General features: G+C 45.0%; 1 protein-coding gene across 2 annotated transcripts; it reads left to right on the top strand.

Moving 5' to 3' along the window:
• The first annotated feature begins 3,217 nt into the window (after positions 1 to 3,217).
• On the top strand, positions 3,218 to 15,416 carry CD320 (CD320 molecule). Of its 2 annotated transcripts, XM_083720768.1 has the most exons (5): positions 3,220 to 3,361; positions 7,622 to 8,056; positions 11,451 to 11,510; positions 13,801 to 13,943; positions 14,570 to 15,416. In XM_083720768.1, the coding sequence occupies exons 1-4, from the start codon at positions 3,307 to 3,309 to the stop codon at positions 13,923 to 13,925; spliced, it is 675 nt and encodes a 224-aa protein (XP_083576894.1). In that variant the 5' UTR covers positions 3,220 to 3,306; the 3' UTR covers positions 13,926 to 13,943; positions 14,570 to 15,416. The 2 variants fall into 2 exon arrangements, with proteins under 2 accessions (XP_083576895.1, XP_083576894.1); XM_083720769.1 differs by lacking the exon at positions 11,451 to 11,510 and having other exon boundaries at positions 3,218 to 3,361.
• The last annotated feature ends 1,767 nt before the right edge of the window (positions 15,417 to 17,183 follow it).

Here is a 17,183-nt window from a genome sequence, read left to right as displayed (position 1 = left end):
AGGCAGTGAAAGATTTTACTTTCTTGGGCTCCATGATCACTGCAGATGGTGACAGCAGCCACGAAATTAAAAGACGCCTGCTTCTTGGGAGAAAAGCAATGACAAACCTAGACAGCATCTTCAAAAGCAGAGATATCACCTTGCCAACAAAGATCCGTATAAGTTAAAGCTATGGTTTTCCCAGTAGTGATGTATGGAAGTGAGAGCTGGACCATAAAGAAGGCTGATCGCCGAAAAATTGATGCTTTTGAATTATGGTGCTGGAGGAGACTCTTGAGAGTCCCATGGACTGCAAGAAGATCAAACCTCTCCATTCTGAAGGAAATCAGCCCTGAGTGCTCACTGGAAGGACAGATCCTGAAGCTGAGGCTCCAAGACTTTGGCCACCTCATGAGAAGAGAAGACTCCCTGGAAAAGACCCTGATGTTGGGAAAGATGGAGGGCACAAGGAGAAGGGGACGACAGAGGATGAGTTTGACCCAACTGCGGGAGGCAGTGGAAGACAGGAGGGCCTGGCGTGCTCTGGTCCAGGGGGTCACGAAGAGTCAGACACGACTAAATGACTAAACAACAAGAAAAAAATATGACAAAAAGGGGGGGGTGTACCAAGTCTAAGTCCAAGTCTAATTTAAAGGCTTCCTCACATAAAATACATTCTCAAGAGGCTACACAATGAATTAGATGTTGCAACGGAACTGACCTGCAAAACAAAGAGAATGCAAAACAAAGGTTGTGAATGCCACCAAATGAACCCATGTTTCACCGGGACCTGCCACTCCTATTTGACATGTAAACGTAATCTGAATTTCTTGTAATCATTTACAGGGCTTCAGAGACTGGTTTGTAACCTTCAGCCAAGTATTCTGGGGTGTGTATTTTATTTTTTTAACTGCTTTTGTTCCTGTCAGATTGTATTTTTTCCTATGAAATTCACATCATAATACAGCTATTGTGTTGGAAACAATGGTTAACTTAACAGGTAGAGTGATCTTGAGTACAAAAACAGAGGCGGCTTTGATCATAAGATTATTCCATTGTATGTTTTTTTCACTCAATCAGTCCCAGAGTGGAATAACTGAAACCAGTGGCATTTAAGTCCAGTCATATCCATTCATTTCAGTCAGTCTGGTTCTGAGTGGGTCTGAAGTTGAATGCAACACACAATAAGCAAAACAATATTTCCCCTGGTTCCATTTCGGAATGCCGTGAGAGTGATCTACTTCTGTGTCAACGCTCCCCACACACGCAAAGAAAAACCCAAAACCTGAAGAACGACCATCCGGTTGCACTTTTCCTTCACCTGCTTGCAGATAAACCATCCACGCCAGGCATATGCAAACTCCGGCCCTCCAGATGTTTGGGAGTACAACTCCCATCATCCCTAGCTAGCAGGACCAGCGGTCAGGGATGATGGGAATTGTAGTCCCAAACATCTGGAGGGCCAGGTTTGCCTATGCCTGATCCACGCCGCCGTGAGCTCCTTGCAGGAAAAGTAGGGTTATAAATGCAATAATTAGTGAAATAAATAAAACAAATAAACAACAACAACAACAACAAATTTTATTTGTACCCCTGTAGCCTTATGAGGCTTTGCCCTCGGGTGGGAAAAATATTGCGCCTGGGAAAGGGAAGTGGGAGTCAACAGACACTCAAGGAATAGTTTCGGAGAAAAGGCTTTTATTTCTACCATCCATGAACTGGTAGAAGGAGCAAGTGTGATAAGTCACAAAAAGCATGAACGAAATTCACAGTTATGTGCACAAGCATATATACCCCTTTCCAGTTCCCTCCTCCTTTCTCCTCCCTCAGGAGTCCTCTGAGCATGAACAGAAAGCTGTCTTGGGACTCTTGGACTCTTCCCAGGAAAGGGGTTTCAGAGTGTTCAGATATGTTTCAATCTCTTATTCCCGGACAGAAAGTAAGTTGTAAGGCATCAGAAAGACCTGAGAAACAATGGACTGTGTTCCCTAACTTTGTTGCAATCTTTTTAGTTACAGCAAGCAGAATGTTTCTGATGCTTAGCTAATGCCTTTTAGATGCTGAGAAAAATGATTTTGAAAAGCTCTGAGAAGCTTTGAGCCTGCTTTGGTGGGGGGTGACTTCGGGCCTAGGTGAGGTCACCTGTCCTCACCTTCCTTCACCCCGCCCTCCCCAGCCAAGGTCAGGCTCAGGGCGGCAAACAACCAATAATAAAAACGAGCTGAATGAATACAACTTAAAAACAAGATTAAAATACAACATTACAACATTTAAACAATTAAAATGTGCCAAAGAAGGATAGAACTTTCTTCATGTATGCTACAGCAGCAGCAAGAATTCTTATTGCAAAGTATTGGAAGACACAAGATCTACCCACCCTGGAAGAATGGCAGATGAAGGTGATGGACTATATGGAGTTGGCAGAAATGACTGGCAGAATTCAAGACCTGGGAGAAGAGCTGGTGGAAGAGGACTGGAAGAAATTTAAAGATTATTTACAGAAACAGTGTAAAATTTATGAATGTTGAAATGATGTTGGATTAAAAATAAGTGGCATTCGTGATAAAGTTAGAAAGAGCATGCAAAAATGAATTGATGGATGAAACTATTTGAGTTGTGATATGTTAAGATGCAAAGTTAAAGATGATAAATTGAAAGAGGGTAAGGATTTGCTGATTTGATTCTGTAAATGGGAATACAAAAAGAGGAGGTGTGAGGAGGTCAAGGAAATAAGGTAATGAGTTTTAGAAAAAGAATAATGGATTTTTTCTTTTTTCTTCTTATTTTTTGTTTTTTGTATCTTGTATTTTTCGGTTTTGTGTTTTCTCTTTTTTCCTGTTGTATTTTGTTATGATTCTATAAAATTTCAATAAATATTTATTTAAAAAAACAATTAAAATGCAGCCTCAGGACAGAAGGAGAAAGGAAAAAGAAAGAGGGGGAGGGAATCTATTTATATATTTATATATATTTTTTATAAATTTATATAAATTTCGATCAAATCTATACATGCAATAAAATAAAATAAAATAAAATAATAAAATAAAATGAATGAATGGAATGCGAAAACAAATAAATAAATATCCGACAGCACGTGCCAACGAACCCGGAAGCGGCTCAACGGCCAACTCCCATCTCCCCATGCCATTGTCCCTGCCCGAAGGGGCTGACGGGAGATGTAGTTTTAGCCGCTCCCTTTTGGCCCGCCGCCAGCGTGCGCATGCGCGAGAAGGCGGGGCGAGCTGACCCGCATGGGTGACGTCACTGCCCACGCGGTATTTCTTTCCCCCGGCGGACTCCAATGCAGGCGCAGAGGACACTCTCGGCATGGAGCGGGCGCTGCTCTTCTCGCTGCTCCTAACAGCCGCCGCTGTATACGCAGGTGAGCACAAGCAGCGCATGCGCAAGGAGCCCCTTTCTGGGTTTGGAATGCCGGCGCACGTGGTGGTGGGGGGGGGGCTCCACTCAGGTCACGCCCACCTCCACCGCCGGCGCCGATTGGCCAGGCGCTCCTCGGCTCTCGGAAAGGCGGCGATTGGACGCTCGCTTGAGCCCGCCCCTCCCCCTGTGACACCGCCCTTTTATTGGTTGCGGGGGAGTGGGCGGGGCCTCTTTGGGGTTGCCATGGAGACGGGGCCTGTACCTTCTGGCTGAGGAGAGAAATAAACAAGAATAAAGCGTGTTTGTTATTAATACATGGGAATTATAATGCTAGAATTTTGGGGCACGTGTTATGTGTTTATACCCGCCCTCCCTGCATGGGTGGGGTAACTTTTCCTGCTTCTGCCCCATTTTTGTTTCCCAACCCCTCACAACAACCCTGTGAGGTAGGCCACATATTATTATTATTATTATTAGTAGTAGTAGTAGTAGTAGTATTTATTTTTATTATTTTTAATTATTATTATTATTATTATTATTATTATTTTATTGTTGTTAGCCGCCCTGAGCCCGGCTTCGGCTGGGGAGGGCGGGATATAAATAAAAAATTATAATTATTATTATTATTATTATTATTATTATTATTTTATTTTTGTTAGCCGCCCTGAGCCCGGCTTCGGCTGGGGAGGGCGGGATATAAATAAAAAATTATTATTATTATTATTATTATTATTATTATTATTATTATTATTATTTTATTGTTGTTAGCCGCCCTGAGCCCGGCTTCGGCTGGGGAGGGCGGGATATAAATAAAAAATTATAATTATTATTATTATTATTATTATTATTATTATTATTATTATTATTTTATTTTTGTTAGCCGCCCTGAGCCCGGCTTCGGCTGGGGAGGGCGGGATATAAATAAAAAATTATTATTATTATTATTATTATTATTATTATTATTATTATTATTATTATTATTATTTTATTGTTGTTAGCCGCCCTGAGCCTGGTTTCGGCTGGGGAGGGCGGGATATAAGTAAAATTTTATTATTATTATTATTATTATTATTATTATTATTATTATTATTAAGCTAGTAAAGCCCAAATGTGCCCGTCAGCTTCATGGATGAATGGAGGACAGAACTCCCACCTTCATGGGCCTAGCCAACTTAAGTTCTACCAAGAGGAAAACTTAATGGTCACACGCCGATATTTTCCATTAATTTCAGCGACAGTAGGACTGAAGCTAGATGCATCCCGAAAGCATTAACCATTAAGCTATACAGTGGTATCTCGGGTTACATACACTTCAGGTTACAGACTTGGCTAACCCAGAAATAGTGCTTCATGTTAAGAACTTTGCTTCAGAATAAGAACAGAAATTACCTTTTAATTTCGTGACTGCTGTCACCATCTGCAGTGATCATGGAGCCCAAGAAAGTAAAATCTCTCACTGCCTCCATTTCTTCCCCTTCTATTTGCCAAGAGGTGATGGGACCAGTGGCCATGATCTTAGGGGTTTTTTAATGTTGAGCTTCAGACCATTTTATCCTTCATGGCGAAGAGGCTTGAATAACTCAGAGAAGCTATGAACTATGCCGAGCAGGGCACCCAAGATGGACAGGTCATAGTGGAGAGTTTTGACCAAATGTGATCCACATGGAGCAGGAACCGGCAAGTCACTCCAGTATCCCTGCCAAGAAAACTCCATGGACAAAGACAACAGGCACCCGCTGATATTTTCCATTAATTTCAGCGAGAGTAGAACTAAAGCTAGATGCATCCTTAAGCATTAACCATCAAGCTATAGAGGCAGTAATTGGGCACATCCACATTGTACATCTTATAGCACATGGCTTCCCCCCCTAAAAAAAAAAATTACCCTGGGAACTGTAGTTCACCTTTGTTGAGGTACTGGGAATTGTAGTTCACCCGTTTTGGAGGTGCTATAGATCCTGGGAGTCTTTGGGTTGAAGCTGCGTGCTTCAAATGCTGTTTGAGCAAACTTGCAGCCAGTCTTTTTAATTTAATGAATGCAATCATCCCTCATGGGAGAGGTCAAGGCCGAATAAACGATTTTTCTCCCCGCTCTTTGGCACGACTGATTAGGCTTAGCAAGAGTGACTTGGCTCAAGGTCACTCAGCAAGTTTCATGGCCAAGTGTGGATTTTTTTAAAAAAAATGTATTTGTATTAAAGATTTTCTTGATTTACAAAGGTATGTGCAATGTCTCTCTCGTATTTTTTCTCCACGTTACACATTTTTATTTCTTCATTCCTGTGATATTTCAGAGCTTATTTTTATTTCAGTGCAGCTAAAGCCCTCTATTCAAACCTAGTTCCAATAAAAATCCCACCTAGGGATACTGAATATATAACCTTTATTATGCTCAACCAAAAAGCACCCCCGCTGCTCCTATTATGAACGAATGTGCAGCCAAAGTCCTCTGTTAAAATCCTGTTCCGATAAGAAAATTCCAACAAGGGGCGTTGGAAAAAATAATCCTGATTGTACCCAGAAAAAAAAAACCACCCCCACCCCACTGTGATTGAAACTTTTGTCCAGTTCTAATAACGTGTGATATTTCTTCTTCGCCCATAAAAATAAGCTGTGATTAGGAGTTCCAGAGAGTGGCAACAGGAGAACAGTTCTACGAGTTCCCTATATGTTAGCCAACTGTCTTTCATATTATTTCTATGCATAGTTGATGACTCTATAGGCGATAGTCACCAGGGAACTTTGGCTGTTACTATTGTTTTATTTCTTTCCCAAACTTCAAATAGGGCCTTTCTCACCAAATGATTAGTAAAGCCTCTATGTGCTTTTATATTATCATGACCCAGGGCCTTTTCAGTGGTGGCTCCCCATTTGTGGAACGCTCTCCCCAGTGAGGCTTCCCTAGTACCATCATTATATAACTTTAGGCTTTAAGCCAAAACATTTCTTTCTTACCAGGCCTTTGGGTCTCAATTATCTGTGCCTCAATATGGTGAAAGATTGCCATCCTTTACTTTTTTATTTTTCTTTGTGTGGGTGTTTCCCCCACTTTTATGCCGGCTTCAAGGTACGTTCATTTATATGCCGTAAGTCGCCTCAAATTACCTTGGTGTTACCCATTTATTTATTCATTTAATTCACAAAAACTTTCATGCCACTTGATAGGGGTTTTTTTAAAGTACTGCAAAAACGGTAAGATCGGGAAGGATTTTGTTGTTGTTGTTGAGTCGTTTAGTCGTGTCCACATCTTCGTGACCCCCTGGACCAGAGCATGCCAGGCCCTCCTGTCTTCCACTGCCTCCCGCAGTTTGGTCAAACTCATGCTGATAGCTTCGAGAACAGTCTCCAACCATCTCGTCCTCTGTCATCCCCTTCTCCTTGTGCCCTCCATCTTTCCCAACATCAGGGTCTTTTCTCTTCTCATGAGGTGGCCAAAGTCTTGGAGCCTCAGCTTCAGGATCTGTCCTTCCAGTGAGCGCTCAGGGCTGATTTCCTTCAGAATGGATAGGTTGGATCTTCTTGCAGTCCGTGGGACTCTCAAGAGTCTCCTCCAGCACCAGAATTCAAAAGCATCAATTCTTCGGCGATCAGCCTTCTTTATGGTCCAGCTCAGTCCAGTTATGGAAAGGATTTACAATATATTAAAACATAACAAGAAGTTTAAAAAGCTGAAGCAGATTGAAATGCACACCAGCTTTTCTAAGCGGCTGAACTAAACAAGGACGTTCTTAGCAGGCGCTGAGAAAAATAAAGTGATCTCAAGCAGGCTTTTGAGTGTTTGTAAATCCTGCCTAAAGGTCGCGGGTGGCGCTGTGGGTTAAACCATAGAGCCTAGGACTTGCCGATCAGAAGGTCGGCGGTTCGAATCCCCGCGACAGGGTGAGCTCCCATTGCTCTGTCCCTGCTCCTGCCAACCTAGCAGTTCGAAAGCACGTCAAAGTGCAAGTAGATAAATGGGTACTTCTCCGGCAGGAAGGTAAACGGCGTTTCCGTGCACTGCTCTTGTTCGCCAGAAGCGGCTTAGTCCTGCTGGCCACATGACCCGGAAGCTGTACGCCGGCTCCCTTGGCCAATAAAGCAAGATGAGTGCCGCAACCCCAGAGTCAGTCACGACTGGACTTAATGGACCTTTACCTTTTTAAATCCTGCCTCTTTCATAGCTGAGCTGCTGGAGTTTCTCCGATGTTCTTGACCATCCTTTTGGGTCTCCCAAATGACTCTCTTGTGTGTTTGTTTGTGTGTCTCTCCCTTCACAATTCAGAACGTTTCCTTTGCACCCTCGGGAGTTTCCGGTGCGAGGACGGCGGGCAGGTTCCGCTGTGCCAGCGGTGCGACGAGAAGCGGGACTGCAGCGACGGCAGCGACGAGAGAGGCTGTCGAGCCGCCAACGTCTCGTGCGGACCCCGCGGGAGGCGATGCGGCAGCGACGGCCCTTGCCTGCCCTTGGAGAGGATCTGTGACGGCCACGGCGATTGCCCGGACAATTCCGACGAATCCTTAGACGCCTGCGGGCATCGGGTAGACATGACTTCGCCAGCCTGCCCGAAGGATGAGTTTCAGTGCGAACCGGGGGCAGAGTGCTTCCCCCTGGCGTTTGTGTGCGACGGCCATTCTGATTGTCCAGACGAGAGGGATGAACGAGGCTGCCTTCTGGACTTCCCAACGGTTTCGGTAACGCCACCAACCACTCAGACAGGTAAGTTGTGCATCAGTCTGCTTTAGGGGGCAAACAGGTATCCTGGCAACCATCTCTACCTTAACCCCCTCCTTTAGCTGACCCAGAATACTTTTGCTTCCTCCCCTTTGCCTCTGCTTGCTTCACGTTAAAAGGGTTTTTAAAATATAAAGTTGTCCTTGACTCCCCCAACACCACCCCAAATTACCGTATTTTTTGCTCTATAAGACTCACTTTTTCCCTCCTAAAAAGTAAGGGGAAATGTGTGTGCGTCTTATGGAGCGAATGCAGGCTGCGCAGCTATCCCAGAAGCCAGAACAGCAAGAGGGATCGCTGCTTTCGCTGTGCAGCCATCCCTCTTGCTGTTCTGGCTTCTGAGATTCAGAATATTTGTTTTCTTGTTTCCTCCTCCAAAAACTAGGTGCGTCTTGTGGTCTGGTGCGTCTTATAGAGCGAAAAATACGGTATTTGGAATGTAGAGGAAATATCACTGTACAGTGGTACCTTGGTTCTCGAACTTAATCTGTTCCGGGAGTCCGTTCGACTCCCAAAACCATTTGAAAACCAAGGCATGGCTTCTGATTGGCTGCAGGAGCTTCCTGCGCTCAATCGGAAGCTGCGTCGGATGTTCGGTTTCTGAAAAACGTTTGGAAACTGGAACACTCACTTCCGGGTTTGCGGCATTCGGGAGCCAATTTGTTCAGGAGCCAAGCCATTCGAGTACCAAGCTACCACTGTATATTAGTATTGGCGCCATAAAAGTGTCCTAAATAAGAAGCACCGTTGTGTCGTGATCTTATTAAATACAAAGTTTTGTGAGGGAAGTACACTCTGCACATGGCCATGCACTGAATTTCTGAGGCTCACAGTTCCTAATGATTATTATCACTATGTGTCATCAGCTTCTTTTTGATTCCTAGGGCCTTTATTCCCCACCTGCACAGAAATTTATTTATGCGTGTTATTTATTTCACAAAATCTGTACGCTGCTTGATTGTAACCATAAACCGCAAAGTGGTTTGCAGAGAAATAGAACCGTAAAACCAAGGAAAAGGTGCAATGCATTAAAACATAAAAAGGGACCCCTGACCATTAGGTCCAGACTCTGGGATTGCAACGCTCATCTCGCTTTATTGGCCGAGGGAGCCAGCGTACAGCTTCCGGGTCATGTGGCCAGCATGACTAAGCCGCTTCTGGCGAACCAGAGCAGCGCACGGAAACGCCGTTTACCTTCCCGCCGGAGTGGTACCTATTTATCTACTTTGCACTATGACGTGTTTTTGAACTGCTAGGTTGGCAGGAGCAGGGACCGAGCAACGGGAGCTCACTCCGTCGCGGGGATTCCAACCACCAACCTTCTGATCGGCAAGTCCTAGGCTCTGTGGTTTAACCCACCGCGCCACCCACGTCCCATTAAAACAGTTAAAATATGAAAATGGATTTCAATGCAAAACCAGCTTTTTTCGAAGCTTGAAATGGAGTGGAATCTCCTGGAAGAAGTTGTGGCTGGCCGGCACCCTGAACCTGAATCGCTCCACGCTGCAAAATGCTCTTTGCAGACCCTGCTTAGCCTTGTTTTACAGGTGCTATAAAACTGCAGCTTGTGTTGGGTGCAATATGCTGGTATTGCTGTTGCTGCTGTCGCTGCCAAGTTTTGATGAGACCTTTTATTGTCTGTGGTGCTCCTGTGCTGCCCGGGAGCCCTTTCCATTTATCTCCCTGCCTTGTCTCTGCCAAAAGGGAATGACCGCCGCACCTTCTTTGCTGGCACAATTCTCCCTGGAGTTTCAAGGAAAGGGGTGTGGGTCTTTAGCATATACGCCGCCACAGTGCACAGATCCACCCAGCGCCCCCGAATTTAGTTTAGCCCCCAAATTAACTTTTATTATGCTTATGTCAGACACAACGCTTACGCCTTATCTCTTGTTTACAAAAGAAGAAACAAACTTTTTTATTTGCTCATTTATTTACAATACATTGGTACCTCGGGTTAAGTACTTAATTCATTCCAGAGGTCCGCACTTAACCTGAAACTGTTCTTAACCTGAAGCACCACTTTAGCTAATGGGGCCTCCCGCTGCTGCCACGCCACCGGAGCATGATTTCTGTTCTTATCCTGAAGCAAAGTTCTTAACCTGAGGTAATATTTCTGGGTTAGCGGAGTCTGTAACCTGAAGCGTATGAACCCAAGGTACCACTGTACACTTATGCTTAAGTATACAACACCATTACACTTCAACTTATAAGAATTGTTTAGGCACCACCTACTTAGGAGAAGGGACGCGGGTGGCGCTGTGGGTAAAAGCCTCAGCGCCTAGGGCTTGCCAATCGAAAGGTCGGCGGTTCGAATCCCCGCGGCGGGGTGCGCTCCCGTTGCTCAGTCCCAGCGCCTGCCAACCTAGCAGTTCGAAAGCACCCCCGGGTGCAAGTAGATAAATAGGGACCGCTTACTGGCGGGAAGGTAAACGGCGTTTCCGTGTGCTGCGCTGGCTTGCCAGATGCAGCTTTGTCACGCTGGCCACGTGACCCGGAAGTGTCTCCGGACAGCGCTGGCCCCTGGCCTCTTAAGTGAGATAGGCACACAACCCTAGAGTCTGTCAAGACTGGCCCATATGGGCAGGCGTACCTTTACCTTTTTTACTTAGGAGAAAATCAGATGTGTCAAAGGAGCCACTGACCCCACTGCCACATGAAGCATAGCATAGCAGTTACAATACGTAACATAATATTTTGATGTAAGAGTTCATTTCACGTGCACGGTGCCGTTGTGAATGACAAGCGCCACCACTGGCACAGTGCGTCTTTGGTAAGTGAGTGCACAAACTCAAAAGTCCTTTAGTGAAACAGTAGGTATACATTTCGGTAATACCTAGGTGTATATGTATTTTGTTTTTCTAGCTTGATCAAAATTATTTATTATTTCATAACAGGTAGATAGTTAAGGGGACGCGGGTGGCGCTGTGGGTTAAACCACAGAGCCTAGGGCTTGCCGATCAGAAGGTCGGCAGTTCGAATCCCCACGACGGGGTGAGCTCCTGCTGCTCGGTCCCTGCTCCTGCCAACCTAGCAGTTCAAAAGCACGTCACAGTGCAAGTAGATAAATAGGTACCGCTCTGACGGGAAGGTAAACGGCGTTTCCAGGCACTGCTCTGGTTCGCCAGAAGCGGCTTAGTCATGCCGGCCACATGACCCGGAAGCTGTACACTGGCTCCCTTGGCAGTTCGAAAGCACGTCAAAGTGTAAGTAAATAAATAGGTACCACTGTCTTAGAAGCTTAGAAGTTGGAGGGTCCTGTTTGGGGTCTTGAAACCCACGTTTAAACCCCGTCTTGCAACATGAGACTCAAACTTATTTTTTTAAAATTAACTAGCATATGGTGTGTGTTTTCCTTCCCCTTCTTGCCTGCCTTTCTAAGATGGCGTGCCTGTCCGTGGAAATGTGATGCCTGCGGATTTGGTGGTTCTTTCCATCATCGGTGAGTCATAACTGCAAAAGCATTCTTCTATCTGCCTGGTGTTTAATAGTGAGCCATTTCTTTTCTTTTTTTTCTTTTTCTTTTTTAAATAAAGTTTTTTATTGATACAACAAGGAAAAAGGAAAAAAAAACACAGATACCAAATTACACACAAGAATAACCATAGACACATAATTTTCTTGGCAAACAATAAAACATCCATTGGTCTTAACACTAAAGACCCAACCTCCTGTCTATTTCATATTTCAAATTCATATTACTTATTGCCAATACACACTTTTATCATAATTAAACTTATTAATAAATCTAATTTCTTATATCTACCTTGCAACTATTACTGAAGTTCCTCGAATGCTGCAACAGAATTTAAATTACTATATTTATTTTTCAGATAATCTTTTGAAAACCTCCCATTTTGAAACAAATTCCTGTTTTGATTTATTCTTTATTTTTTCTGATAAACCATCTAATTCGGCATATTCTGTCAGCTTTTGGATCCAATCTTGTATAGAGGGGATTTCATTACTCTTCCATTTTGCTGCGATCAAATGCTGCCGCTGTCGCGTATAACAAGATACCCTTCCAATAGTGAGCCATTTCTTATTGAACCCTAAGCCAGTCGGATTTGGCCCACCAGGCCATTTCCCCCAAACCACGTATTCCAGTCTCGCACCTGCAGGTTGTTGGCTGCAGCCAATAACAGGATTGAACCTCTGCAGCGTCAGCCCCACCCTCCTGTCAACTTTCACCAATCCTGATCAATATTTGGCCTGCAGAGCCAAATACCGTAGTTTTCTGTGTATAAGACGCCCCCATCTATAAGACTCCCTCCTATTTTGGGGGGGGACTCCAAATTAAGAAAACACCCCTCAGCGCTCCCCGTGTATAAAACAAGCCCCAATTTTAAACCTAACTTTTTGGTTAAAAAAACCTAGTCCTATACACGGAAAAATACGGTAGGTTTCCCAGCCCGCTCTGTGCCAAAGGTGGCTAACCATTTTTGACTTGGCGGGGTGGGTGTCATCTCCATCATTTTTATTTATTTATTTATTTATTAAATTATAAATTTTATTAGTATTTTCCACATAACAACAACACAAAAAATATCAAAAAATAACAAAACACAAAAACCGACATTCAAAAAATAATAATAATCCATATCTTACAAGTTAATAAGATAAACACTGAAAAGAAAAACAAACATTGACTTCCACCAATCCCACAGCACCTCCTTTACCTCTCGTTGTGTCTTCCTGTTTTCTTTATCATCTCTATCCTAGCCTCCAGATATAAATCCCTCTTTCTTATCCTTTCACTTCACAAGGTTATTCCAGACTCAGCCAGATTTCTGTCCTCGAACCTTGGCTTGACACTCCCATTCCTTTTTCACTTCGCTTTTTTGTTTTTCTGTTATTAGATCTGTCAGTTTGGCTAATTCTAAATATTCTGTCATCTCCATCGTTGACTAATCCTCTCGGGGCCAAATCGCTGGCACCCTGCATATGCAGACACTCGTTTGCACACATACCAGATGCACACCCACAGAGCGGAAACTGTGTGTCCTATTTCAGGCAGGGAGAACAGCCATTTGAATATTTTATTCACAATGATTTTTCCTGCACAGGAAGCCATACCTTGGCCGTGGTGAGGCAGCTGCCTTGCTGGGGGCGGGGGAAGCTGTTAAAGGGAGTGGGGTACACCTAGTTCCTTGATCCTATCCTTACTGATGCTGTGCACATCCACACACAGAAAACTGGGGTGGGGTGGGAGACAGTTGGTCCACCGGGCAAAGCTGTCGTCGGCCACTGCTGCAGTTGCACCTGGCGCTGACGCTCCCAGTACATTTCCGAGCACAATTCAAAGTGTTGATGCTGACCTTTACAGCCCTAATCAACCTCGGTCCAGTATACCTGAAGGAGCATCTCCACCTCCATCGTTCTGCCCGGACGCTGAGGTCGAGCGCTGAGGGCCTTCTGGCAGTTCCCTCGCTACGAGAAGCCAAGTTACAGGGAACCAGGCAGAGGGCCTTCTCGGTGGTGGCACCCGCCCTGTGTGGAACTCCCTCCCACCAGATATCAAGGAAATAAACAGCTACCTGACTTTTAGAAGACATCTGAAGGCAGCCCTGTTTAGGGAAGCTTTTAATGCTTAATAGGTTATTGTATTTTAATATTCCGTTGGAAGCCACCCAGATGGGTGGGGTATAAATTATTATTATTATTATTATTATTATTATTATTATTATTATTATTATTATTATTATTATCCCCCTCTCTCCTTCATTCCGTAGCATTCCTGGCTGTCATGGTGGCTGCTGTTTTTGCCTCTGCCTGGAGCCGTGCGAAAGCGAGACATCTGGCAAGCTTCAAGTGGGATCACGGTTCAGAGCAGCTGATCGCAAAACAGCAGCCTTGAGAGACTCCTTCCTTTGAGGTACACCTGAGTTACGCATTTGACTCATTCCCCCCCCCCCTCTCTCTTCACCTGCAGGCCAGTGCCCTTATTAAACCTGCTTCTTCCTAGAACCCTCTTCCCAGCTCAGCCAGTCGAGCATGAGACTCTTAATCTCAGGGTTGTAGGTTTGAGCCCACGTTGGGCAACAGATTTTTGCATTCCTTGTGGCATCTTCCAACTCTTCCATCCCGCTGGCTGTCTTGGCTTTCTCTTTAGCCACGCACAACCTCTCCAGCTGGGAGAAGCTGCGCGCGGCTTTGTTTATAGCTGCGGGGCTGGGGACTGGGGAAGCCTAATCTTCCCCCGACCCCGGCCCCCAGAACAGGCTGCTATCCGCAAGCCTTCGGAGCCCGGCCAGAACTCCGGCTCCGAAGGTTTGCGGATAGCTGCCTGAAGCCTGGAGAGCGAGAGGGTTTGGTGCGCACCAGGCTTCGGCGAAAGCCTGCATTCGCTCCATAGGACGCGCACACATTTCCCCTTCATTTTTGGAGGGGGGAAAGTGCGTCCTATAGAGCGAAAAATACGGTAGATTTCCCCTCAATTAAGAAATGATTGGTGTTTCATGGATTCCGACTCTTACCAATAATTTCATTTATGATCTCCAGAGCTGGCCTGCCTTCAGAAGCGTGGCGTCTGATTCAACACATCCTCTGAGAAGAACGGCCAACCTTTTAGTTGCTGCTCTTGCTGCTCCCCGCCACCTTTCAACAGGTGCCTTCAGTCGAGAACTTCAGGTGCACATCCGAGTTAGAAGGTCAATCGCTTTCTCAAGGGAGAGCTCCCTGTCACTGGTCCTTGTCATCTCAAAACGTATTTATTTCTGCTCTCTGGCTCCTTGATCTTCCATGGCAAAGAGCTGCTGAGTTTAGCCACTGCAGCTATGAAGAGAGGCTCAAAAGGGTACTGGAAAATGTGGGGCACGCATTAATAAAAACAGCATTATTATCCAGTAGGCTTTGGTGGAAACTGCATCAAATGCATATTTGAATTGCCGTTTTAGGTTGTTTTTCCTCTATACTGGGCAATTTGCCGTTTGGCTAAAACCTTTCCCTACATTTTCCCCAGTACACTCGGCTTCTCTTTTCCCACCAATTGTGGTGAAAAGCAACAGAAGAAAATCGCCATGGCACATTCCTTTGCCACGCTAGTTTTGCCCGCAGCAAGCATCCTTGTGTGGCAAAAACGGTTTTTTAAATCATCCCGGTCACCTTGCCTCGTGCAAGCACAGTGTTTTCCCTTGCACAAATCTCCATGGCTGCATCTGTCTCTTGTGAGAATCAGGCCAAAGAGGCGGGGAGCCCGGTTTGCTGTTGGGGATAAAACCCCATAGGTTGTCCTAAAATGTCCCAAAAGGATCTTCTAAAATGTCCAGCTGGAACAACTCCGTTGCTTAAGCGTTTGACACAGAATCAAACTTGTAAAAGATTAAAAAAAAACTTTTTGGAGAAAAAATAACTTGGGAGTTTTGGCTTTTATTCTCTTATTTCTCTCTCCTTACCCTGCCAATACCAAACTTTAACACAAGAGCTAAACTACATATAACTACAGTAACTTGCCCAGGGATTTATTATTGTTTCATATGTAGGTACATAGTACACAAGGAAAACAGTGGCTGGGGTAACTCAGCCAGGTGGGCGGGGTATAAATAATTATTATTATTATTGTTGTTGTTATTTCTGGTATTCTCTGAATGCTGCTTTCTCACAAATCATACCCAAAATGGCTTAGAACAAAGAAACTACAATATTATTTTTTGCATAAAACATAGCAAAACATTAACAATTTCATAACAACTTAGCAAAACAAAGATATAATACCATGTTGCTCAGCGTTTTCCAATTCTACAATATCCATTTTGAGGATGTTTTGAGGATGGTCGTACCTCTAGCCAGGCTATGTGCTGGCACTGTCAGGGTAACTGGGTGTGAGGTGACAGGAAAACAGAGTTTTTAGCAGGGTGTTCTGGGAAGAAGAAGGAAGAAGAGAGACTGGGATCTATCCACAGAGATTCTTGTGTTGTGAAGGTAGAATCCAAGTTATCTTCCGTCTCATTCATAAAGGAAAAGAAAGGAAACCAAGTCTCAAAAAGTGTCCCTCCCTGATGTTCCTTTAATCACCCTTCTGCGGCGACTAAGGCGTTCCGAGAGAATGCCACATTCCAGATATTATTTAATCAGATTTCAGTGAGGATTTCCAGTATCGGGCTATCGTTAATTGGGCTGACGGTTACAAAAACTAAACTAAATCCCTGCAATTTAAAGTTGTTGTTTAAATGTGGGTCTGATGATAATAAGTTGAGGACCCAAATCACGTGGGGGGAGGGATTGCTGCGTAATTTTGGAAATAATGCGAAACACCTTTCCCCTCAGCGTGCAATTCTTCCCTTATTTCTACGATGAGGGGAGGAGTTTTGCTTGAAAAGAGGGAGCAAACTAAGACAGATGAGGGATGGATTGTTGCTGCAGGAACCCCTTGACCAACCTCTAAGCTTCGCCTCAAATATGATGATATAATTTATATATCAAAATATTCATTTGGACATTAATCAATGACCTCCCTGTGAGTGCCTGGAGGCGGTTGGAGGTTGAAGGATGGATGGCGGCTAACAGATTGAGGTTGAATCTTGACAAGACAGAAGGACTGTTTTGGGGGGTCAGGGGGCGGGCGGGTGTGGGGGACTCCCTGGTCCTGAATGGGGTCACTGTGCCCCTGAAGGACCAGGTGCGCAGCCTGGGAGTCATTTTGGACTCACAGCTGTCCATGGAGGCACAGGTCAGTTCTGTGTCCAGGGCGGCTGTCTACCAGCTCCACCTGGTATGCAGGCTGAGACCCTACCTGCCTGCAGACTGTCTGGCCAGAGTGGTGCATGCTCTGGTTATCTCCCGCTTGGACTACTGCAATGCGCTCTACATGGGGCTACCTTTGAAGGTGACCCGGAAACTGCAACTAATCCAGAATGCGGCAGCCAGACTGGTGACTGGGACTGGCCGCCGGGACCACATAACACCAGTCCTGAGAGATCTGCATTGGCTCCCAGTACATTTCCAAGCACAATTCAAAGTGTTGGTGCTGACCTTTAAAGCCCTAAACAGCCTCAGGCCTGTATACTTGAAGGAGCATCTCCACCCCCATCGTTCAGCCCGGACACTGAGGTCCTGCGCCGAAGGCCTTCTGGCGGTTCCCTCATTGCGAGAAGTGAGGCTATAGGGAACCAGACAG

Source organism: Podarcis gaigeae (assembly GCF_964106915.1).
Source record: "Podarcis gaigeae genome assembly, chromosome: 18".
NCBI classification, from domain to species: domain Eukaryota; kingdom Metazoa; phylum Chordata; class Lepidosauria; order Squamata; family Lacertidae; genus Podarcis; species Podarcis gaigeae.
This window is presented reverse-complemented; position numbering and strand designations above follow the sequence as displayed.

Coding starts and splice junctions, on each gene's coding strand:
- CD320 (XM_083720768.1), top strand. CDS start 3,307: ATGGAGCGGGCGCTGCTCTTCTCGCTGCTCCTAACAGCCGCCGCTGTA. Junction 8,057..11,450: donor GCCACCAACCACTCAGACAG/GTAAGTTGTGCA, acceptor TGCCTTTCTAAG/ATGGCGTGCCTGTCCGTGGA. Junction 11,511..13,800: donor GGTGGTTCTTTCCATCATCG/GTGAGTCATAAC, acceptor TTCATTCCGTAG/CATTCCTGGCTGTCATGGTG.